At 32.8% G+C, this 20,308-nt stretch overlaps 1 protein-coding gene across 1 annotated transcript; it reads right to left on the bottom strand.

Annotated features, from left to right (window-relative positions):
* Positions 1-1,992: 1,992 nt before the first annotated feature.
* On the bottom strand, positions 1,993-20,226 carry LOC132733289 (uncharacterized). Its single transcript, XM_060719907.1, has 12 exons — positions 20,087-20,226; positions 18,426-18,541; positions 18,124-18,176; positions 16,991-17,054; positions 16,694-16,773; positions 15,881-15,937; positions 11,968-12,049; positions 9,783-9,907; positions 8,964-9,024; positions 8,501-8,569; positions 6,944-7,722; positions 1,993-6,548 (listed from the first exon to the last, which is right to left on the bottom strand). The coding sequence occupies exons 1-12, from the start codon at positions 20,113-20,115 to the stop codon at positions 6,444-6,446; spliced, it is 1,620 nt and encodes a 539-aa protein (XP_060575890.1). The 5' UTR covers positions 20,116-20,226; the 3' UTR covers positions 1,993-6,443.
* Positions 20,227-20,308: the final 82 nt, after the last annotated feature.

The following is a 20,308-nucleotide window of genomic DNA, read 5'->3' as shown; positions in this document are numbered from 1 at the left end:
ATGCACCAGAGTATAACTACCAACCTTTTTTAAGCGGGATGGCTTCTAAAGAATCCAAAGTTCCTTCCCACAGCAGTGAGACCAAAAAGGATGAGTGGTAGCAGTGAGACCAAAAAGGATGAGTGGTTCAAAATCAACAACATTAACCTCTTGCCCATGGATGCCCCATTAGCATGGATAAACAGATTGACAACAATTGACCACATTATCTCACATTTTATCATGTCATGCCTTGGTGAGCTCAACAAACTTAACATTAATAGTTGAAAACAAATCTATTTCATCTTGTTGTTTAAAGCTTTCTCATTAGTATAGTGTTGAAAATATCCCTAGACTCTCTGTTAGAATTAAATTTTAAACATGTAAAAACATTAACCATTGTGCTTATATAATAAGTGCTTTTGGTTAAATATGACTTCACATACATTTTAGTTGTTATTACATAAAAACAAATAAAATTTAGAAAAGAAATCGTTGTATTAAGTTTGAGAAAAAACAAACATTATCAAAAATGCAATATATAAAATGCCATGGTTTTATAAATGATTGGGACTTTATATATAAAAGATATGATTCATAATTACCATAAAAAACATAAAATACAAAAATTAAAAGATCAAGGGAAGCAATATTTTCAAGATTAAGCAAAAAAAAAAAAAACATTGAAAAAGAAACAATTTAAAATCTTGATGCAATACAAGACAATGAGTATTGATTCTTAGTAAGGAAAATAACACCATCTATGCCAGTATGAAGGTTAGATTTATCCAAAATTTATATAAATGATACTTCTATGTAATGAATATTAATGACTTACATATAATTTGCATGACCTTTAAAGTGACATTATGCTCATTATTTCATAGGCAAGTTGAGCAGAATTGACTATATATTTCAAAATACAGTCTATTAAAATGGTGACTGATCAACAACTGATACTGAAAAATCTTTAGGATTAAATATACATCTGCCTAAAGACTGACCCACTTTTTTTTATATAAATTCTACATTACAGGAATATTCAGATGGATATTAACCAACATTTCCTTTGGCCATATGAGTTATTTATTGTTCATGCAAAGTTATAAAACTGAAAGAATTATGGCAACTGTAAACTTATTTTGACTTTTACCTGTTCACCCACTTTATATAATTAAATGGACATAATGTCACTTTAATCAAAAGATGCCACACTGGCATGGAAATGCTTTATACATGTTATAATTGTAAAAAGAGAAACATTGTACATATATAGATCTGTGTGACAACATGTAGATCTATTATATTTTATTTTAAATGGATAAAAGATATATTTCAGTAAGTATGCAACAAACTGAAGTAAGATTATTATTCATATTCAGATACAATTTCATTGCACTCAATTCTTTGAAACATAAGCTCCCATAATGACAGCAAGCTCAAAATTTCTTAGTGTATGATTGTTAAACAAGAGCCTTGATAATGTACAAATTCACAAAGCAGTAAATTTCATTAATAACTTCTGGCAGAGTTTAGGAAATTGATTATAAAATCATGATCCTCAAGGCATGATTGTGTGAAGTTTAATGTAGGAGTGTAGACCCTCAAGTTTAACAAGAAATTTTCTAAGTACACAAAGGTATATATTTCAAGCAAATTCATGCTAGATTTATGGGTATTGGTTAGTGAATAACAACTATTATCCTACAGACATATGGAATAGCCCAGCTAATAAGCTAACAGCTGACTTGTACAGTGAGCGATAAATGTTATATTTCAAAGTAAAAAGCACAGTATTTAGAGTTATTTACATAAAATAAAATTTATCAAGCATTTTTAAACTTAACTGGTAAATAACGAAAAATACATATACATATAAAATAATCATAGGGTAAAAAATTAATATGAAATTAAATTAAGCATTAGCATATTTAACTATTAAGTAAGTAAGGAATGTAAAATTTGAACCCTTTATACATCATCTGAGACCCTGCAACCATTAGCAATATTTGGTTTCTTTAAAATATTCAAAATATTTTGGTAATAAATGTGAAAAGCAAAACAAAATATCATAATTTCCATTCTTTGTACTTATCATATGATGTACAATAATAGTGTAATAAATTCATTTAAAGCAGGACACCTACAGATTCATGCCATATTTACAAAAATTTAGAAAAAAAATCTGCATATTAAAAAAACTGTCAAAGGACAACAATTTTTCAAGTGCAGTCAAGACATTTAATATCCAATTTCTGACTTAATATGCAATGTGTTGAATATGATAACAAAATGACCTAAACCATTAGTAAATGGGCAGAAATATAGTAAATTTTAATCATGCAAAGCATCACAGTCATGGTCCTGGATTATGTATTTCTTGAACTCAAATTTTGTTTTCCTTAAAAACAATTCTTCAAAAATGGTTCACTATTATTTATATATGTAGGTGTGCAGATTGAAAGCTGTAAAAATAACTTTGCCATCAAATTGCTAAATATTGTTATCACATATAAATATGATATTATGCTACTATTTCATTATAAAATATCCCATATCACTTGGCAACTAGAAGCGATGTACCCCAAATAAAAGCAACTGACTGTTTTAAAGATAAAACTTTGCCTGTAAAACAAGAATGTATGCATATATGAAAACAAAATATATGACTGTTAATTTAAATGAAGCACCAATTTCAAAAACAGAAAATAACAAGATACATTTATATTAAGTAATACAATATAACAAGACAGCATGATACACTTTAATATGCATGGTATAATATATACAGCATTTAATTTATCCTGCACCAGTAACAGGGCTAGGTTCAAAGCAATCTTTTTTTATTTTCCTGGTAGGCAAGCAATTGTAAAAGGGCTAATATTGGCCTAGCATATTAAACATGCGATGCAAATATTAGGCTACCCATACATGATTTGTTGGTTAACATTTTATTGCTTTACATTCTGCAATATTTTTAAGGGAATTTGATATTATAAGAATAAAATTGTGAAGCTAATAATACAGTACCAGGCCAGATTAAGGTACTTGGATCGTTTGACTGGCCTGGCTTGAGACTTGTGTTATAAACAAGTCAGTATAGCTACTGAATCTATAAAGTTTAAAACCCGGCCTTGTTACTCATTCTTACATTCTCATTCAGTTAAGGCTATCATGGTATAACTTTGATCTGAACACATTATTTACTGTAAATAATTATAAAAAAAGTTACAGATTACAGCATTTTTTTTTATGAATGAAAAAACTACAACAACAACAACTACAAAAAACAACACAATACCGACAACTAAAAATATGATCTGTCTGTAATTATCCTGACAGATGATGAATTAGTTATAATTTAAAATTCACTTCACTGGTATTGGTCCTTATGGAAATGGAACAATTTCAAACATTTATGAAAAATAATCATTAATGTTAAATTTTACAGCATGTCACACCTAATGTTTGATAAACTTTATTCTGTCTCAATTATGTCATGATTTTCACAAACCTTTCTAGAATTAATCACAATTGTTAATTACAATACACATAACATTTAGAAAACTTCAAACAAAAGTTGTTTTATAACAAACTTATATTTAAACAAGAGGGCCATGATGGCCCTGAGGTCGCTCACCTGTATATAGGCCCCCCAACCCCCAATGTTGCAGGGCCAATTTAACCCAAGGGCTTTTATTTGCACAAACTTGGTAGACACCCATAAGGAGATGTTTCATGCTAAACATCTAAGCTCTAGCTCATTGGGCTTTTTAAAAGAAGATTTTTTTTAAGTTTTTACTAAACACATATAGTTAAAAACAATGACACCCCTGGGGCCAGGCCAGTTTTGACCCCAGGGCTTTTATTTGAACAAACTTTGTAGACACTTACTAGAAGATGTTTCATGCTTAATATCTAAACTCTAGCTATTTGGGTTTTTTCAAAGAAGATTTTAAGTTTTTGCTATACACATATAAAGAAAATCAATGACCCCCGGGGCGGGGCCAATTTTGACCCCAGGTCTTTTATTTGAACAAACTTTGTAGACACTCACTAAAAGATGTTTCATGCTTAATATCTTAACTCTAGCTATTTGGGTTTTTTCAAAGAAGATTTTTTAAGTTTTTGCTATACACATATAAGGAAAATCAATGACCCCCGGGGCGGGCCAATTTTGACCCCAGGGCTTTTATTTGAACAAACTTGGTAGACACCTATTAGAACATGTTTGATGCTAAATATCTTAGCCATAGCTCTTTGAGTTCTTTAAAAGAAGATTTTTTAAGTTTTTACTATATGCATATAGGGAAAATCAATGACCCCCTGGGGCGGGCCAATTTTGACCCCAGGGCTTTTATTTGAACAAACTTGGTAGACACTTATTAGAACATGTTTCATGCTAAATATCTTAGCTCTAACTCTTTTGGTTCTTTAAAAGAAGATTTTTTAAGTTTTTACTATATGCATATAGGGAAAATCAATGACCCCCTGGGGCGGGGCCAATTTTGACCCCAGGGCTTTTATTTGAACAAACTTGGTAGACACCTATTAGAACATGTTTGATCCTCAATATCTTAGCCATAGCTCTTTGAGTTCTTTAAAAGAAGATTTTTTAAGTTTTTACTATATGCATATAGGGAAAATCAATGACCCCCCCGGGGCGGGGCCAATTTTGACCCCAGGGCTTTTATTTGAACAAACTTGGTAGACACCTATTAGAACATGGTTCATGCTAAATATCTTAGCTCTAGCTCTTTGGGTTCTTTAAAAGAAGATTTTTTTAAGTTTTTACTATATGCATATAGGGAAAATCAATGACCCCCGGGGCGGGGCCAATTTTGACCCCAGGGCTTTTATTTGAACAAACTTGATAGACACTCACTAGAAGATGTTTTATGCCAAATATCTAAGCTCTAGCTCTTTGGGTTTCTTAAAAGAAGATATTTAAAGTTTTTTCTTTCGGTTGCCATGGCAACCAGAGTTCTGCATGGAATTAAATTCTTTGAACAATTTTTAAAGGTGACCACCAAAGGAACATTCCTGTGAAGTTTGGATGAAATTGGCTTAGTGGTTTATGAGGAGATGTCATTTAAAGTAAAAGTTTGCGGACGGACGGACGCCGGACGGACGCCGGACGATGGCGATCACAAAAGCTCACCCTGTCACTTTGTGACAGGTGAGCTAAAAACACACACACAGAAAAAGAAAAATATCTGACCTTTTTAAAAAGTGCTTTTCTGTAACATTAGAATAGAGTTCTTCACACAACTTTTTCCTTTTTATTTTTTTTTTTTAAGAAAAAATGTAAAACTTGTCACATAATAAAAAATCCAAATTAATCAAGTTGGCCATCAATATGTTACACCATCATTATGATACTAGCTTAACCAATATATATCATGAATTAAAGTTGAGACAATCATCAGAAAAGAGTTACAAACAATGAATATACATTATAGCTGACTTAGTCTAAATTTGACTATCCCAATAATTCTCTTTTACCAAGTACAAAGAAATACATTTATATTTAATTTTAAAACCAACTTTGAATATAGATCAAGTAGCTTAATAAACATGCATAAATGGTGATGCCTTTTTTTACAATAATGTTCTTATGTGTTAAAGGGGCTCCACTGATTTTTTAATGGCATGAGATGACTGATTTTTTTATTTCACATTTAAGTGCCATATGATGTAGGTCCAGACCAATAACTTTAAAATTTCAGATAAAATTTAGTTGTTTTTTTTTTCATTTTTTATTTTCTTATTGCGCAAAATGATGGTCCTCAAAATGAAAAGCATTAAAATGCTATAACTAAATTAGACTAAGATTTAAACCAAAATTGATTGTAAATTCAATTCTGAGTTTAACTCTTTATTATAATTTTCATAATATTCAATTGTAAGCGCCCATTTGATCTACAATGTATTTCAGAATTTAAAATTTTATGTTTTTCGGCTTTTGGACCTCAGTGGACCTCCTTTAAATATATAACTTTGATTGTAAACTGGAAGACAAAATAATTATACAGTATCCCTGCTTTAAAAAATAAAAAGTAACTACTGTAAAATTTGTAAGTGTAATTCTTAAAAGTATACAATATACATATTTAATTATAAATGTCATCAATTTGAAATTAAGCTATACATCACAACAATAACCAAACAAACATTTCTATAATTCTAATTTACATTTCTCTAGATTTTGGTTTTTAAATCCCAGTTGACACAGTCTATGTAAGTTATATGGTGATGATTTTTACCTATCATTACTAAAATTTAAATGCACCTTTAGCACATGTTAGCTATAGTTCCGAGTTAGCTGTGGTCCCAAGTTAGCTGTGGTCCTGAGTTAGCTGTAGTCCCTGTTGGAAGAAACTTTGGTAGGATTTACCTCTGATCATAAATTACACATGGTAGCCTGGGACAAGGATTCACAAATATCATGTTCAAGGTCCCTATTAATCATTATGCTTAGAAATGCCATCCTGGTCCTCTTCAGCTGTGGCATAACCTTCACCAGAACTGCAACTTCTTGGAGCAGGTATAGGTCTCAAACTTCTGGCCTATGTAATTTATATACATAAAAAACAAAATTAATTACAAATTTGAATAATTGTAAACTTGTCCGATTGTTTACATATACATGTGAGCAAGGTGACAGTGTGAAGAACAATTATTATTGTCTTTGTTCTTTGTTTCATGAAAAGGTTCTTCAAAAACTTATTTTACAACTTAAAAAAGTGTCCCAGGTTTGTTCTGTCAGATTACTGGAACAAATTTTACCATTTATGACAACTGTCTTAATGTAAAGAGGGCCCAATCAGAATCCGTGATACATGTATACATTTTTACTACTTAGTGAAGAAAAAACCAAGTAAAATCAGTTGATCCTATTTTTGTGAACAAGGGGTCCAAAAAAAATAAAGACTAATAAGTTTTATAAAGCAAATAATGTTACCCCATCAGGAATGGAATCTTCATCATCATCAGCAAACTGTAAGTTCTGGTCAACCCCAGCATTGCTGCAAGAATATTCTGTAGCCATCTTATCTGAGTTTTGGGAGTCTGCCATGTATTCTGGTCCCAGACTTTGTCTTGATTTATTACAAACCTCTTCATATGGCGGTAAATCCACAACTTGTCTTATCTGAACAATATTTGTATGTATAATTGTTTCTGAAGGCTGTTGGTGTATTATATTATGCGAGGCACCTACTGGCTGAGGATTTGGATTCTCAGAAAGAGGCACGGTCTGTGGTGAGGCCCTACCTTGATTTGAGAAGGCCATACCTTCTGCTGAACTGGCTATGTTTTGTGCAAGGTTTGCGACACCTTGTACAGAGCCATGTGAAGATACAGAGCTCCTTGAATTTTCTCTCATAATGCCTTGAGATGGGTATGTATCACCTTCCCTCGATAATGATTGACTAGAGGTTACAGTAGGTATGTTTGAACACTCAGCATTCTGGTTCATTTGGCACATATTACTGTCTGAACTTGAGCTCAGACGAGGGTCACAGCTTTGCCTTCGTCCTGGGACAGGCCTTGTATCATATGGAAGCGAGTGGCGATGCTTGTTAGAAGTGGGTTGAACATTCGGTGTATCATAAACCTGTGATTGAGCAAGTCTTTGATCTGAATAACTATGGTGGACTCCCGATGCCTCAGCAGAGTTTGGATGACTGGACTGTCTGCTTGATTCTGGGGGAGTATAAGGTGGTGGCGGATCACTAGATACTGAAATAATACAAATATATGAGCCGCGTCACGACAAAACCAACATGATGCGTTTGCAACCAGCATGGATCCAGACCAGCCTACGCATCCGCGCAGTCTGATCTGGATCCATGCTGTTCGCTTACCAACGCTATTACAAGAACTGAAACTGATAGCAAACAGCATGGATCCTGATCAGACTGCTCGGATGCGCAGGCTGGTCTGGATCCATGCTGGTCGCAAACACATTATGTTGGTTTTGTCGTGATAAGGCTCATCATATCAGTCGTTATAAAACTTCAGTAATGTGATAAAAAATTGATTAATTTTCTTAGTTTTCAGAGTTTGTGTTGTGTATTCACAAGAAAACAGGTGTGTTTAGTTGAATCAGATAAACATATTACGAAATAGAGGTGACATTCATAATTTTGAGTGGAAAGAACAAGTATTTTCGGAAATGTGCGGCCACCTTCAGACATACACCAACCTTTTCATATGCTAAAGCAAATAATAGCAAAACTAAACAACGGTTGCTCATATGTTGTAAAATACATTGATACCATTGTGATATTTTACTGTTAATCAATTCTGTAATTTAGAACAGAACTGAATAATGGTAAGCAAATACATGTATAACATTGAAACGTGAAAGTTTATTTATACAAATTCAGCAAAAAATGAGTGTTATTATTGTGCTTTTCTGTATTATCTTTGCATTTTATAATCAAAGATAGTTATAACATAACATAATTCTATCCTGTATAAAACTCATATATAGTTTATAACAAAATATACATACCATCTGAACTGGAATATGATTGCACTTTATCCCGCGCTTTTTCAACAATAAAACGTGTAGTGTCAAAACCTAAAATACCAAAAAATACAATTGTAAAGGTACATTTATACTTGGAAAAAGCAATTTATTCTTTTCATTTTCAAATTTTAACCATTTCACCAAAAATAAAAATTGTGAGCTATACAAATGACCTTGCATTGACCAATCACCACACAAACTGACAGTCATTAATAAGTTGATATAAAATTCAATTTAAGCCAATTTCAAAAAGGTGCTGATTTATAAAATTTTTAAATGAATGTAATTTAACATACAGAAACACAATAATCATGCTAGTTTGAAAAAAAATTCTTTAGAGTTCTTTTAAAAGGAGTTCAAAATTAATTTAACATGTAAATATTAATTCACTGATCCATTTATCCAACAAATGCAGACTAGAAAACTTAAAGATGGAATATATTACCAGAGTATTTGATGTTTTGAATTTCTCTGCCATGTACATCTGGTAACTGTATAGCAATGTCCTGAAATTTACCACCTAATACATAAACAACATGTCCCAGTATACTCATATAATGTACAAGTATTGTGATTAATACCTATACTGACTCTGAAATATATGTACTATTTAAATGTCCCAGTAATGCCAGTATACTCGTATAATGTACAAGTATCAGGATTAATACCTTTAATGACTCTGAAATACATGTACTATTTAAGCTGTACTGATAAAGTCCTGATCATTAATTTCTTTTTTAATTCACTCAGGGTAAGAAATTATGACAAAGACATTCTTTTAAAAATATCACAACAGTAGGATTTCGTTCTTCTGTGTTTTGTTGAAAATGACTTAATTATTAACTCTGATTCTATAATAAAAATCTGGAAGCTAAGTGATCCCTCGGAAGCATCAATCACAACAAAATTACAAGAGAATTGCAGACTCAGTTTGATTGAGTCTGTTAACATGAAGTTATGTACATAAAGTTATGCCAAGCCAATATAGGTCAAGAGCATCTTAAAAGCTTTCTTAGAGGAAGAAAACTATCGTTTGTAGAAAACCACCAGTGTCCAGGCTTAGCAGCTGGTATTTCAAACTGATCATACCCTATACTGTTGCCTGCCTAATTCTATCAATTTAATACTGAACTCCAGAAGACACCCAATGAAAGTCTCTGAATTCAAAGAAGAGCAAGTTATGTCAACAAGTTTAAAATTGAAGACACTAGATTAAGTTTAACACTAGAAACACACTAACATTTATTATGAGAATTTTACTTACCCGTTCAGCCATGAATATTGTATTACACTTATTAGCCATTTCAATGTATGATGAGGACATTTTTAACAGCCCTTCTTTCATTCTTATCAGCTTTACTGCTTCATTTTCTCTCAACCTCTCATTTACTGTAATACATAAATAACAAGTCAATGCTGGAAGTTTGTATCTACAGTCTAACCTAGACTTTTCAGGGACTCAAGTGAGGCGTAAGATTTACTTACAAATGTACATGTACCATTTGATGTGCCCAAACTTTTAGATCATTTGCTTACTCAGTTTTTCCATAATAATCATTTAATTGTGCAAAATTATCAAAAATGAAAAGTATTGTTTAACATTGGGCCAACACAGTAAAGTCATATGGCAACTTTCTAGATTTACTGGTAGAGGAAAACCTCAGGTTCTCCTCTGTGCATTATTTCAGGCATCTTGTGGTTAACTGACAAATAGCACATCACAAAACAAGAGCCCGGTTTGAGCCGGGTGATGCTCCCCGAATAGGTTTTGGACACAGGAAAGTACACCTCTTGTAGTTCAGAGTTATGTCCGTGGAAAAAGTTCAAAGTGCAATAATTCCAAAATTAGGCAAGGCTGTTACAGTTCTTTGCACTGCACTTCTAATCAATGTGATCTATCAACCTACAAAGTTTCTTGATGATATCTCTTATGATTTCCGAGTTATGTCCTGGACAATTCAAACAGTAAAAATAAGCAAAGGGCAATAACTCCAGAATTAGGCAAGGTAGAGTTATGATTCTTGTGCACTGCACATCTACCCATTGAGATTTATCTACTTACAAAGTTTCATGTTGATATCTCTTATAGTTTTACAGCTATGTCCTGGACAAGATTTTTCTAAAAGTGGAGATTATTCAAAAATAAGGCTTAACAGAGTTATGGTTCTTTTGCACTGCAAATCTATCCATTGAGATCTATTCACCTACAAAGTTTCATGTTGATATCTCTTATAGTTTTAGAGTTATGCCCCGGACAAGATTTTTCTACAAGGGGAGATAATTCAAAAACCGGGCAAAATAGAGTTATGGTTCTTTGACACTGCACTCCCCCTCAATGCCCTCTACCACTGTATGAAGTTTCAACAAATTATCTCCAAGGGTTTTCAAGTTATGTTCCGGACAAAGTTCAAAGTATTAAAATAAACAAAGGGAAATAACTCCAAAATTAGGACAGAAAGAGTTATTGTTCTTATGCACTGCACATCTACGCATTGAGATCTATTCACCTACAAAGTTTCATGTTGATATCTCTTATAGTTTTAGAGTTATGCCCCGGACAAGATTTTTCTATAAGGGGAGATAATTCAAAAACCGGGCAAAATAGAGTTATGGTTCTTTGACACTGCACTCCCCCTCAATGCCCTCTACCACTGTATGAAGTTTCAACAAATTATCTCCAAGGGTTTTCAAGTTATGTTCCGGACAAAGTTCAAAGTATTAAAATAAACAAAGGGAAATAACTCCAAAATTAGGACAGAAAGAGTTATTGTTCTTATGCACTGCACATCTACGCATTGAGATCTATTCACCTACAAAGTTTCATGTTGATATCTCTTATAGTTTTAGAGTTATGCCCCGGACAAGATTTTTCTATAAGGGGAGATAATTCAAAAACCGGGCAAAATAGAGTTATGGTTCTTTGACACTGCACTCCCCCTCGATGCCCTCTACCACTGTATGAAGTTTCAACAAATTATCTCCAAGGGTTTTCAAGTTATGCTCCGGACAAGACAACGGACGGACAGACGGACGGACGGACAGACGGACAAGGCGCCGACTATATGCTCCTCCGAAATTTTTCGAGGAGCATAATAATATTCTAATACTACAGTCAGCCTTACTGAGCCCCAATCTGTAATATAGCCCCAAACCCAGGGACTGTGCTGGGGAAAGTGAGGCAAATGAACCAAGACTATTCCTCCAGTCTATCCCCATGCTGCCACATGAATGTGTTGGTTTTATTTTGGTACTTAAATAGCAAAGGCTATATCCAATCAGCAGTGAGGAAGGTGGATATCTAACAGGTATTTTAACATTTAACTGCCCCTGCAGGGCAAGGTCTTCATTAAAATTTCTTAATCCAAAGGTAAAGTCTGCAATTCCCTGAGATGAGGGGATAGGGTTGCAACTGACTGGTATATAATCAAGATATAGAGAAAAATATGTACATTCAACTTGAGCACATTCTCTAGCTTTCTCTGCCATCTCAACTCTAGACTGTAATATTCTTAGTTCTATTGCTGATGCTCTCTGAAATAATAAAATACATTTTAAATCATTCATCCCATATACGAGTGTCATGCCATATTAAACAAGCAATTATCATAGTATTGCAAGCAATCCATAAGTCCCCTACCGGTAAGAGCCCAAGCAACATTCTGAAGGGCCATTGGCCATTCACTTAGGTTCCTATTTTAAGTAAATTTGTTGAAAAAGTTCTTTAAAAGTGATCACAGTAAACAGTTTTTATGTACAGACAAACGGACTGAAGGACACTCTAAAGTTATTTTTTAAACATCCCTGTTATCAAAATATAACATTTTTAAAATCCTATCATGATTGAAGAAGTTGGAGTAAAAATTACCAATTTCTCAAAAAAAAGTCTAAGTTCAAAAGGGGCATAATTCTGGAAATAGTCTTGCTAGAGTATTGAACACTCACAAATGTTGAGTGACAATAAGAAACATTTATATGAAGTTTGAAGTAGATACATTCAGAAAAAGAAGTTATTAAAAAAACAATGTTTTTTTCATGAAAATTTTAAGTTCAAGGGAGGTAATTCTGATAAATTTTGTGCTAGAGTTGTAAACCTTGTCACATATGATGTGGTTGATGACAAGCAACTTATATTTAAAGTTTGAAGAAAATATCTTAAGAAATAAAGAACTTATAGTGAAAAAACTTAAAAACTAGAATCAGAAATCTTGAAATTCAGTCTATTTGTTGCCATAGCAACCAGAATTTTCAACATAGGAAGATAAAAAAGGATGTGCATAATTTCCATACTGCCATCTACCCATATGTCAAGTTTCATAAACATATTTTCAGTACTTTTTGTGTTATCACTGGATCCAGGTTATGTGTAAAATTTGCCATATTTTCAGTCTATTTGTTGCCATAGCAACCAGAATTTTCAACATAGGAAGAAAAGAAAAAGACGTGCATAATCTACATACTGCCATCTATCCATATATCAAGTTTCATAAAAATATTTTCAGTACTTTTTGCGTTATCGCGGGATCCAGGTTATGTGTAAAATTTGCCATATTTTCAGTCTATTTGTTGCCATAGCAACCAGAATTTTCAACATAGGAAGAAAAGAAAAAGACGTGCATAATCTCCATACTGCCATCTATCAATATATCAAGTTTCATTAAAATATTTTCAGTACTTTTTGCGTTATCGCGGGATCCAGTTTTGTGGACGGACGGACTGACGGACGGACAGACGGACGGACGGACAGACGGACGGAGGGTAAACCTAAAGTCCCCTCCGGTAAACCGGTAGGGGACTAACAAGCAATTATCATAGTATTGCAAGCAATCCATAAGTCCCCTACCGTTTAGAACCCCAGCAACATTCTGATGGGCCTTTGGCCATTCAATTTTACCAGTGAATGAATGACATGAATGAACTTAAATCTTTTGAGTTCTAAGTTTGTCTACATCACAGTAAAGTTTCCCTGCCTAGTAAGGAAATTATGTTTATACAACAGATAATCAAAAGGTCCAATTTTCTCAGGATGAATAAGAATAACTAATGTTTCAACTTTTCTCTTTTTTAAGTAAATTTGTTGGAAAAAATCTTTAAAAGTGATCTCAGGAAACAGTTTTTATGAACAGACAGACAGACAGACTGAAGGAGACTCTAAAGTTATTTTTTCAAACATCCCTGTTACCAAAATATAACATATTTTAATGCAAAATTCTTAAAGAGAAGATAACTCTTGAAATAAAGATGCTAGATTTATGAACATTGTCATATATGATGTGAGTTTTACTTTAAGTTTAAAGGAATGAAGAAGTTGGAGTAAACAATACCAATTTCTCGAAAAAAAATCTAAGTTCAAGGGGGACATAATTCTGAAAATAGTCTTGCTAGAGTATTTAACCTTCTCAAAAATGTTGAGTGATAATAAGAAACATATATATGAAGTTTGAAGTAGATACATTAAGAAATAAAGAAGTTATTTAAAAAAGACAACATTTTTTTCATAAAAAATCTAAATTCAAGGGAGGTAATTCTGATAATTTTTGTGCTAGAGTTGTAAATATTGTCACATATGATGTGGTTGACGACCAGAAACTTATATTTAAAGTTTGAAGTAAACACCTTAAGAAATAAAGAACTTATAGTGAAAAAGCTTAAAAATTTAAATCAGAAATCTTGAAATTCAGTCTATTATCACTGGATCCAGTTTATGTGTTAAATTTGCCATATTTTCAGACTATTAGTTTCCATAGCAACCAGAATTTTCAACATAGGAAGAAAAGAAAAAGACGTGCATAATCTCCATACTGCCATCTATCCATATATCAAGTTTCATTAAAATATTTTCAGTACTTTTTGAGTTATCACTGGATCCAGTTTATGTGTTAAATTTGCCATATTTTCAGACTATTAGTTGCCATAGCAACCAGAATTTTCAACATAGGAAGAAAAGAAAAAGACGTGCATAATCTCCATACTGCCATCTATCCATATATCAAGTTTCATTAAAATATTTTCAGTACTTTTTGAGTTATCATTGGATCCAGTTTATGTGTTAAATTAGCCATATTTTCAGACTATTAGTTGCCATAGCAACCAGAATTTTCAACATAGGAAGGAAAGAAAAAGACGTGCATAATCTCCATACTGCCATCTATCCATATATAAAGTTTCATTAAAATATTTTCAGTACTTTTTGCATTATAGCGGGATCCAGTTTTGTGGACGGACGGACAGACAGACAGACGGACGGAGGGTAAACCTAATGTCCCCTCCGGTTACACCGGTAGGGGACTAATAAGTTGAATCTAAGTAAACAGCCAAGTATTTTATGATTTTTATTAAACAAGCTTTATAATAAATTCAATACGGAAAGACATGAATTTAAATTACATTTTGTCACAGGAACCAAATAAATACTCTTCAAAGGGGATATATCCCTCAAAAGCAATGAGCAGTTAATAGATAATTGCAGTTTAATTGGGTCTGTTTATGACAGATACTTTTTTTTACTAAGTCCAGCATCTCTAATCCCCCCAGCACAATTTTAATATGTATTCAATTTTAAACACTAAGAGTATTGGTATCAATGACCCTGAATGACTTATAAAAATATAAAAAGTCTGTGCTAAAGTACATGTATGTGGCAACTTTTTGTCACTGAGCACAAAACACCTGCTGCTATGAATATAAATGTTCTAGAAAGTGATGCAAATAAAGTAAAGCATTCTTATCAAATGGGCCTTTTTTAAACTGTTGCGCCATTGCATAATCATGTGCTAAGGCATTTAATATATCTACAGTATAAATCTAGCATAATGAAAACAATACAGTGTCTGCTTAGACTGATGAATGTACTGACTGACCTGGCTCTGACCTTGTGGCATGTAAAAGTCATGGCAACACGTTGCTGCCACTAGGAAACCAAGGATTTAATATTCAAACTTGTATTATAGTTTGGAGACCTTTCTGTTGAAAATGTGTCAGGGTTAAATCGTATACATATACATGTACAGTGCGTTAACTGGAGTGCGGGTATTAGTTACCCGCACTCCAGAGCATGCCCGTTGATTGGCTCATTTTTGCTGGGGTTTACATATTGTGACGGCAGGGAAAGGGAAAGCGACAGAAATGTCATATTCAGATGCTCGTTCATTGGTTCATTTTTGCCGGGGTTTCATATTGTGACAACAGGGAACGTGCTTTTATGTTTGACTATGATACAAAAGAGAAAGAACACCAAAACACTCGGCAATCTGATTAATACTCGGGGGGGCTACGCCCCCTCGTACAAATCAGATAGCCTCGTGTTTCGGTGCTCTTTCTATTACTAGTATCTCTTAAGATATAGTCTAACTTTCATTATTTTACCTTGGCAACTTTCTTCATCTCCTTCCTTCCTTTCATTTCTTTTTCTTGATAGTAATCCTGAAATATACAGTATGCTTTATGTACTAATAACTATATAAGGTCTTAGTGACTGAAACCATGTTATTGTTTCATTTTTCAAACTTTTTGATACATTTAATGAGCACCAGCTTTTTCATTTAATATTCTTGTTAAATCAGCATAACATACTAGTGCTGTGCAGAGATTAAAAACAGGAGTTCATTAAAGTGACATTATATAAGCCCTCCAAGAGTAAATGGCGAGTGTACAGTTAAAATTAAAATAACCATACATTTTGTTATTTTTGTTTTTCAATTTTATAATAAACATCATCCGAGTAATAAATGACCCCCCCCCCCATTTCCCCCCACCCAAACCATTATAAATATGTATAGATATCATTTGGAAATTATTAATGACTGCGTAAAAATGAGCATGATACTTTAACAGTTAGCGTTTTTAAGTCAGTCAGCATAAAGTCCATTTAATCTGTTGCATGACTGTCAACCGCAGATTTAATTTCCTTTACTGTAACAAACACCTACTTGAACATAATACAACATTCTTACAGGTTTCTTTTCAGAATTTTTATTATGAAATGAAAATTGACAGAACTGTTGCAAAATTTTGTAGGATTTTGATGGTTTACTTAAAAGTATAGGAAATACAAACTTTTTGTTTTAAATTTTGCAACAGTTCTGACAATTTTCAAAATTGAGCATGCAGTTCACTTTATATATAGCAAGTTTAATGTATAGAAAAAAAAACTTAAATATATTTATTTCCAATACAAACCAAGTTATCTTTAGCCTGTGATACATTCTTTTCTCCTTCTAGAATCATTTCAAACAACTGTCTGTAATCCTTTAAATTTCCTGTTAATTAAACAGAAAATTACTCTTTTACAAAGTGTAAAGTACATTGTAGTTCATTTACTTAAAGTAAAAACAACACCCCAAATCGTTCTTAGCCCAGCAGACTTTTTACTCTAATACTATCCATTAAATCAATCTTCTAATCAAGAAAACTCACTTTAAGCTTCATCAAAATCAAACAAATAAGAAATAAAAAACAAAAAGATCAACAGCGTACCTATAAATGTTTTCTGTACCTCTGACCACAATTGCAAAAGCTCTGCAATTTTTGAAACAACATCCTGTAAAAGACATGAAAACAATTAAATATACAAAGCAACTTCTTCCAGATCACAATTAATTTCCATTTTAACTTTTACCATGCTAAATATTATAAATGAACTTAACAACTTTTCACCCAATCAATTATCTTAGGAGTATTTTTTTCAAAATATGTACTGACTGAATAGTGAACATTGCAGACCATTGACTGAATTGTGAACAGTGCAGACCATTGACTGAATTGTGAACAGTGCAGACCATTGACTGAATTGTGAACAGTGCAGACCATTGACTGAATAGTGAACAGTGCAGACCACTGACTGAATTGTGAACAGTGCAGACCACTGACTGAATTGTGAACAGTGCAGACCACTGACTGAATTGTGAACAGTGCAGACCATGATAAGACAGCATGGATATCCCTGATCTTAGTCTCCACTGGTGGCATGGGTAAAATCAGTAAACACCTGAAGGCTAAAGGTCAACATGTTTCGTTAAAAAATAAATAAAAGAAGCATAAAATGGGGACAATGCTGATACAAGGGACTGAAATGAGTTTAATTTTGTAGGATCATAAAAATAATCATTAATTCATCATCAATCAATGGTTAAACTTTTTATATTTTACACAGAATTTAAAGTAATCTTATGCTTTTTTATTGTTTCCCAAAATTTGCCAAAAAGTTTTTTGTTGTTTTTTTTGTTTCAAAAGATACTCTTTTGTCAATAAACATCTAACATGCTCTTAAACCATTATTTATATATTTTTTAAAAACTTATGTTTGCCCTTTGTAAAGAAGGAAAAACATTTGTTTCTAAGGCATAATGTGCCTTTAACATTTTAATAGCTACTTGTCTTTTTGCTATGAGCTAGTAAACAACATGACCAGTCTGCACATTCATACAGTCTTACCAGGCTCTATACTGTAGGTTATTCAAATTAATTGTTGTCATAAATAATAATAATAATGTTAAACAACAAAAGACAGCAGTGTAAGTCCATTATACAATTATATAAAAGTGAATGTTATCAAATGGATAAAATGTAATTAACAGTCTAATAATAGTAACATGTGAAGTAGAACTAACCTGAACAGCCCTATTTTCTTCATGTGAAGCCCATCTTGACATATCCTGAGAGGCTGAAAAATTTGAGTTTCATATGCTTACAAATTTTAGAATTTCAAACTTTTAGATTAAAATTAATGGAAAATTTGAATTCCTTGAGATTGCATAATTTACCTAAAACAAATTATGTAGCCATACTATATTCATAGCACTATAACACCAGATGGTAATTCACAATTGAGCAAATTATGTACTATATTCATGGGACAAAAACTATTTGAATAAGTGAGAACAATCAAGAATTTGTTAAAACTTTGAAATACCTAGGTGCTGAGCATTCATGAAAGCTTTAGCACAATTCTTTATATCCTTGATATCAGACACAAGTACATTAAGGTCACCATGCCCACCACTCAGAGACAGCAACTTAACACCACTCCTGCAATACAATAAAAGATCAATCATTTTCTTGAACTTATATGGAGATATCTATTATGTACAAACCTATATTAAACAAGTTTTTGCACTGACACTTTATGATCAAAGTGGCATATTAAGTACAGAGCAAAGATTAAATATTTTAAAGTTTAAATCATAAACACATCAAGCTAGGCTTGAATAATAGAGGGTTAATGCACATTTTTCCATGCATTAACATCTACAGAAGCATGAGGATGCATTTAAAGCCCACAGGCCTCCAGATTAAATAAGTCTGAGGACTTCTGCAGATATCAATGCACGGACATGCATTTGCGCCACATATGTCTTAATCTGTATATCCACATTTTTTGTTATCTTAATTTTGCCATGCTTTCTATGTGCTAGTGCGATGTCATTTGACAATTATGTTTAGATATTAAAGAAAACTAAGGAGGCGGGACCATCATTGTAATGAGCTGTTTTTACAATGACCCTGAGTCACGCATATTAGAAAATGTGCAACAATGATCTGATGATGCGTGGCAGCGTTTTTTTTCTCTACTTTGGGAATTATGTGCCGGTACCAGACGGATTGGGAAAAAATGCGTTATTTTGACTTAAATTGGGAATTTTTTTAATGCATTTTTTCAGCTACAAATAAGATTAGTCACCATGAATAAAGATAGCTAACAGCTTCCACTGTCCAGGTAGAACTATTGAGTGGTAATTTATATGAAAATGTTGGACTTAAATGATTTCAGAGAAATCAGTTGGCCTTGTAGGAATTTGAACAGCCATTTTGGGAATTTAAACATTGGAAATTGGTAATTTTAATGTCTATTTTCTATTGGGAACAGTACTGTTTTAGGGTAGTAGTTATATAAAGAAAAAAAAACACTGCGTGGTCACAAAAATCCGTTAATGGCTTTAAAAATGCATGTTTTATTCTCTGTTTTTAGTGTTAATGTATATCTGCATGCAAAGTTTTTATGCAAGAATATAGCATAACAGAAAAACAGATGTACAACTGTTATTTTTATCTGGAGAATCATTTGACAGTGTTATATGTTCTGATATTCTATATAACTTATAAAATCACATATTGAAAATAGTTATTAATATGAATATACAATGTACTGAAAATAAATCTTGTTATTGTTAAAAAGAAGATTATTTATTTTAGGTAAATTTAATGAAGCTTTACTACTGAATCCAAGATATTCTATAGGGGAAGTGCCTGCTAGCATACAACCATGATACTGTTTAGTTATAAAGCAAACCAAAAAAATTTAACAGACAATAAAAAGTTGACTGGCAAATTTATGAAATAAGGGCAGTAAGACAGTGACACATTGATTGATTTCAGATTGCAGGGCGGAATACGGAAATTTTTGGCTTGGAGGGGGCTTGTTTGAAAGTCCAAACTCAAACTCCGTCCCCCCCCCCCCCCTTAACAGCTTAAGGGTGGGGGGAGTCTGGGGGTCCTCCCACTTGAAAAAAATGAACTGTTGAATTAGGCATCATTAATCTACTATTTAACAACAGGAACTTCACAATAACCTACCTTCTTATTGCACGAGAAGCCTTATCCATAATTATTGTCTGTCAGGTAATCAGGTGACACTGACTTGACAGCTCGCGGGAAAATATTTGTTTTCACCGAAATTTGTCAAATTTCTAAGTAGCAGTAAGCAGATTACTGTATATCATTTTGAAATGAAAGTCATAAACATCTCAACCAAATTCAATTCTTATTTTGTTGTTGGTTTTACATCGCTTCTTGAGT

This window comes from Ruditapes philippinarum, unplaced genomic scaffold (assembly GCF_026571515.1).
Source record: "Ruditapes philippinarum isolate M1 unplaced genomic scaffold, ASM2657151v2 ctg2634_1_1_1_1, whole genome shotgun sequence".
NCBI lineage: Eukaryota > Metazoa > Mollusca > Bivalvia > Venerida > Veneridae > Ruditapes > Ruditapes philippinarum.
This window is presented reverse-complemented; position numbering and strand designations above follow the sequence as displayed.

Coding starts and splice junctions, on each gene's coding strand:
- LOC132733289 (XM_060719907.1), bottom strand. CDS start 20,115: ATGGATAAGGCTTCTCGTGCAATAAGAAG. Junction 16,774..16,990: donor GGTACAGAAAACATTTATAG/GTACGCTGTTGA, acceptor TTTAATTAACAG/GAAATTTAAAGGATTACAGA. Junction 8,570..8,963: donor TCAAAACATCAAATACTCTG/GTAATATATTCC, acceptor TTGGTATTTTAG/GTTTTGACACTACACGTTTT.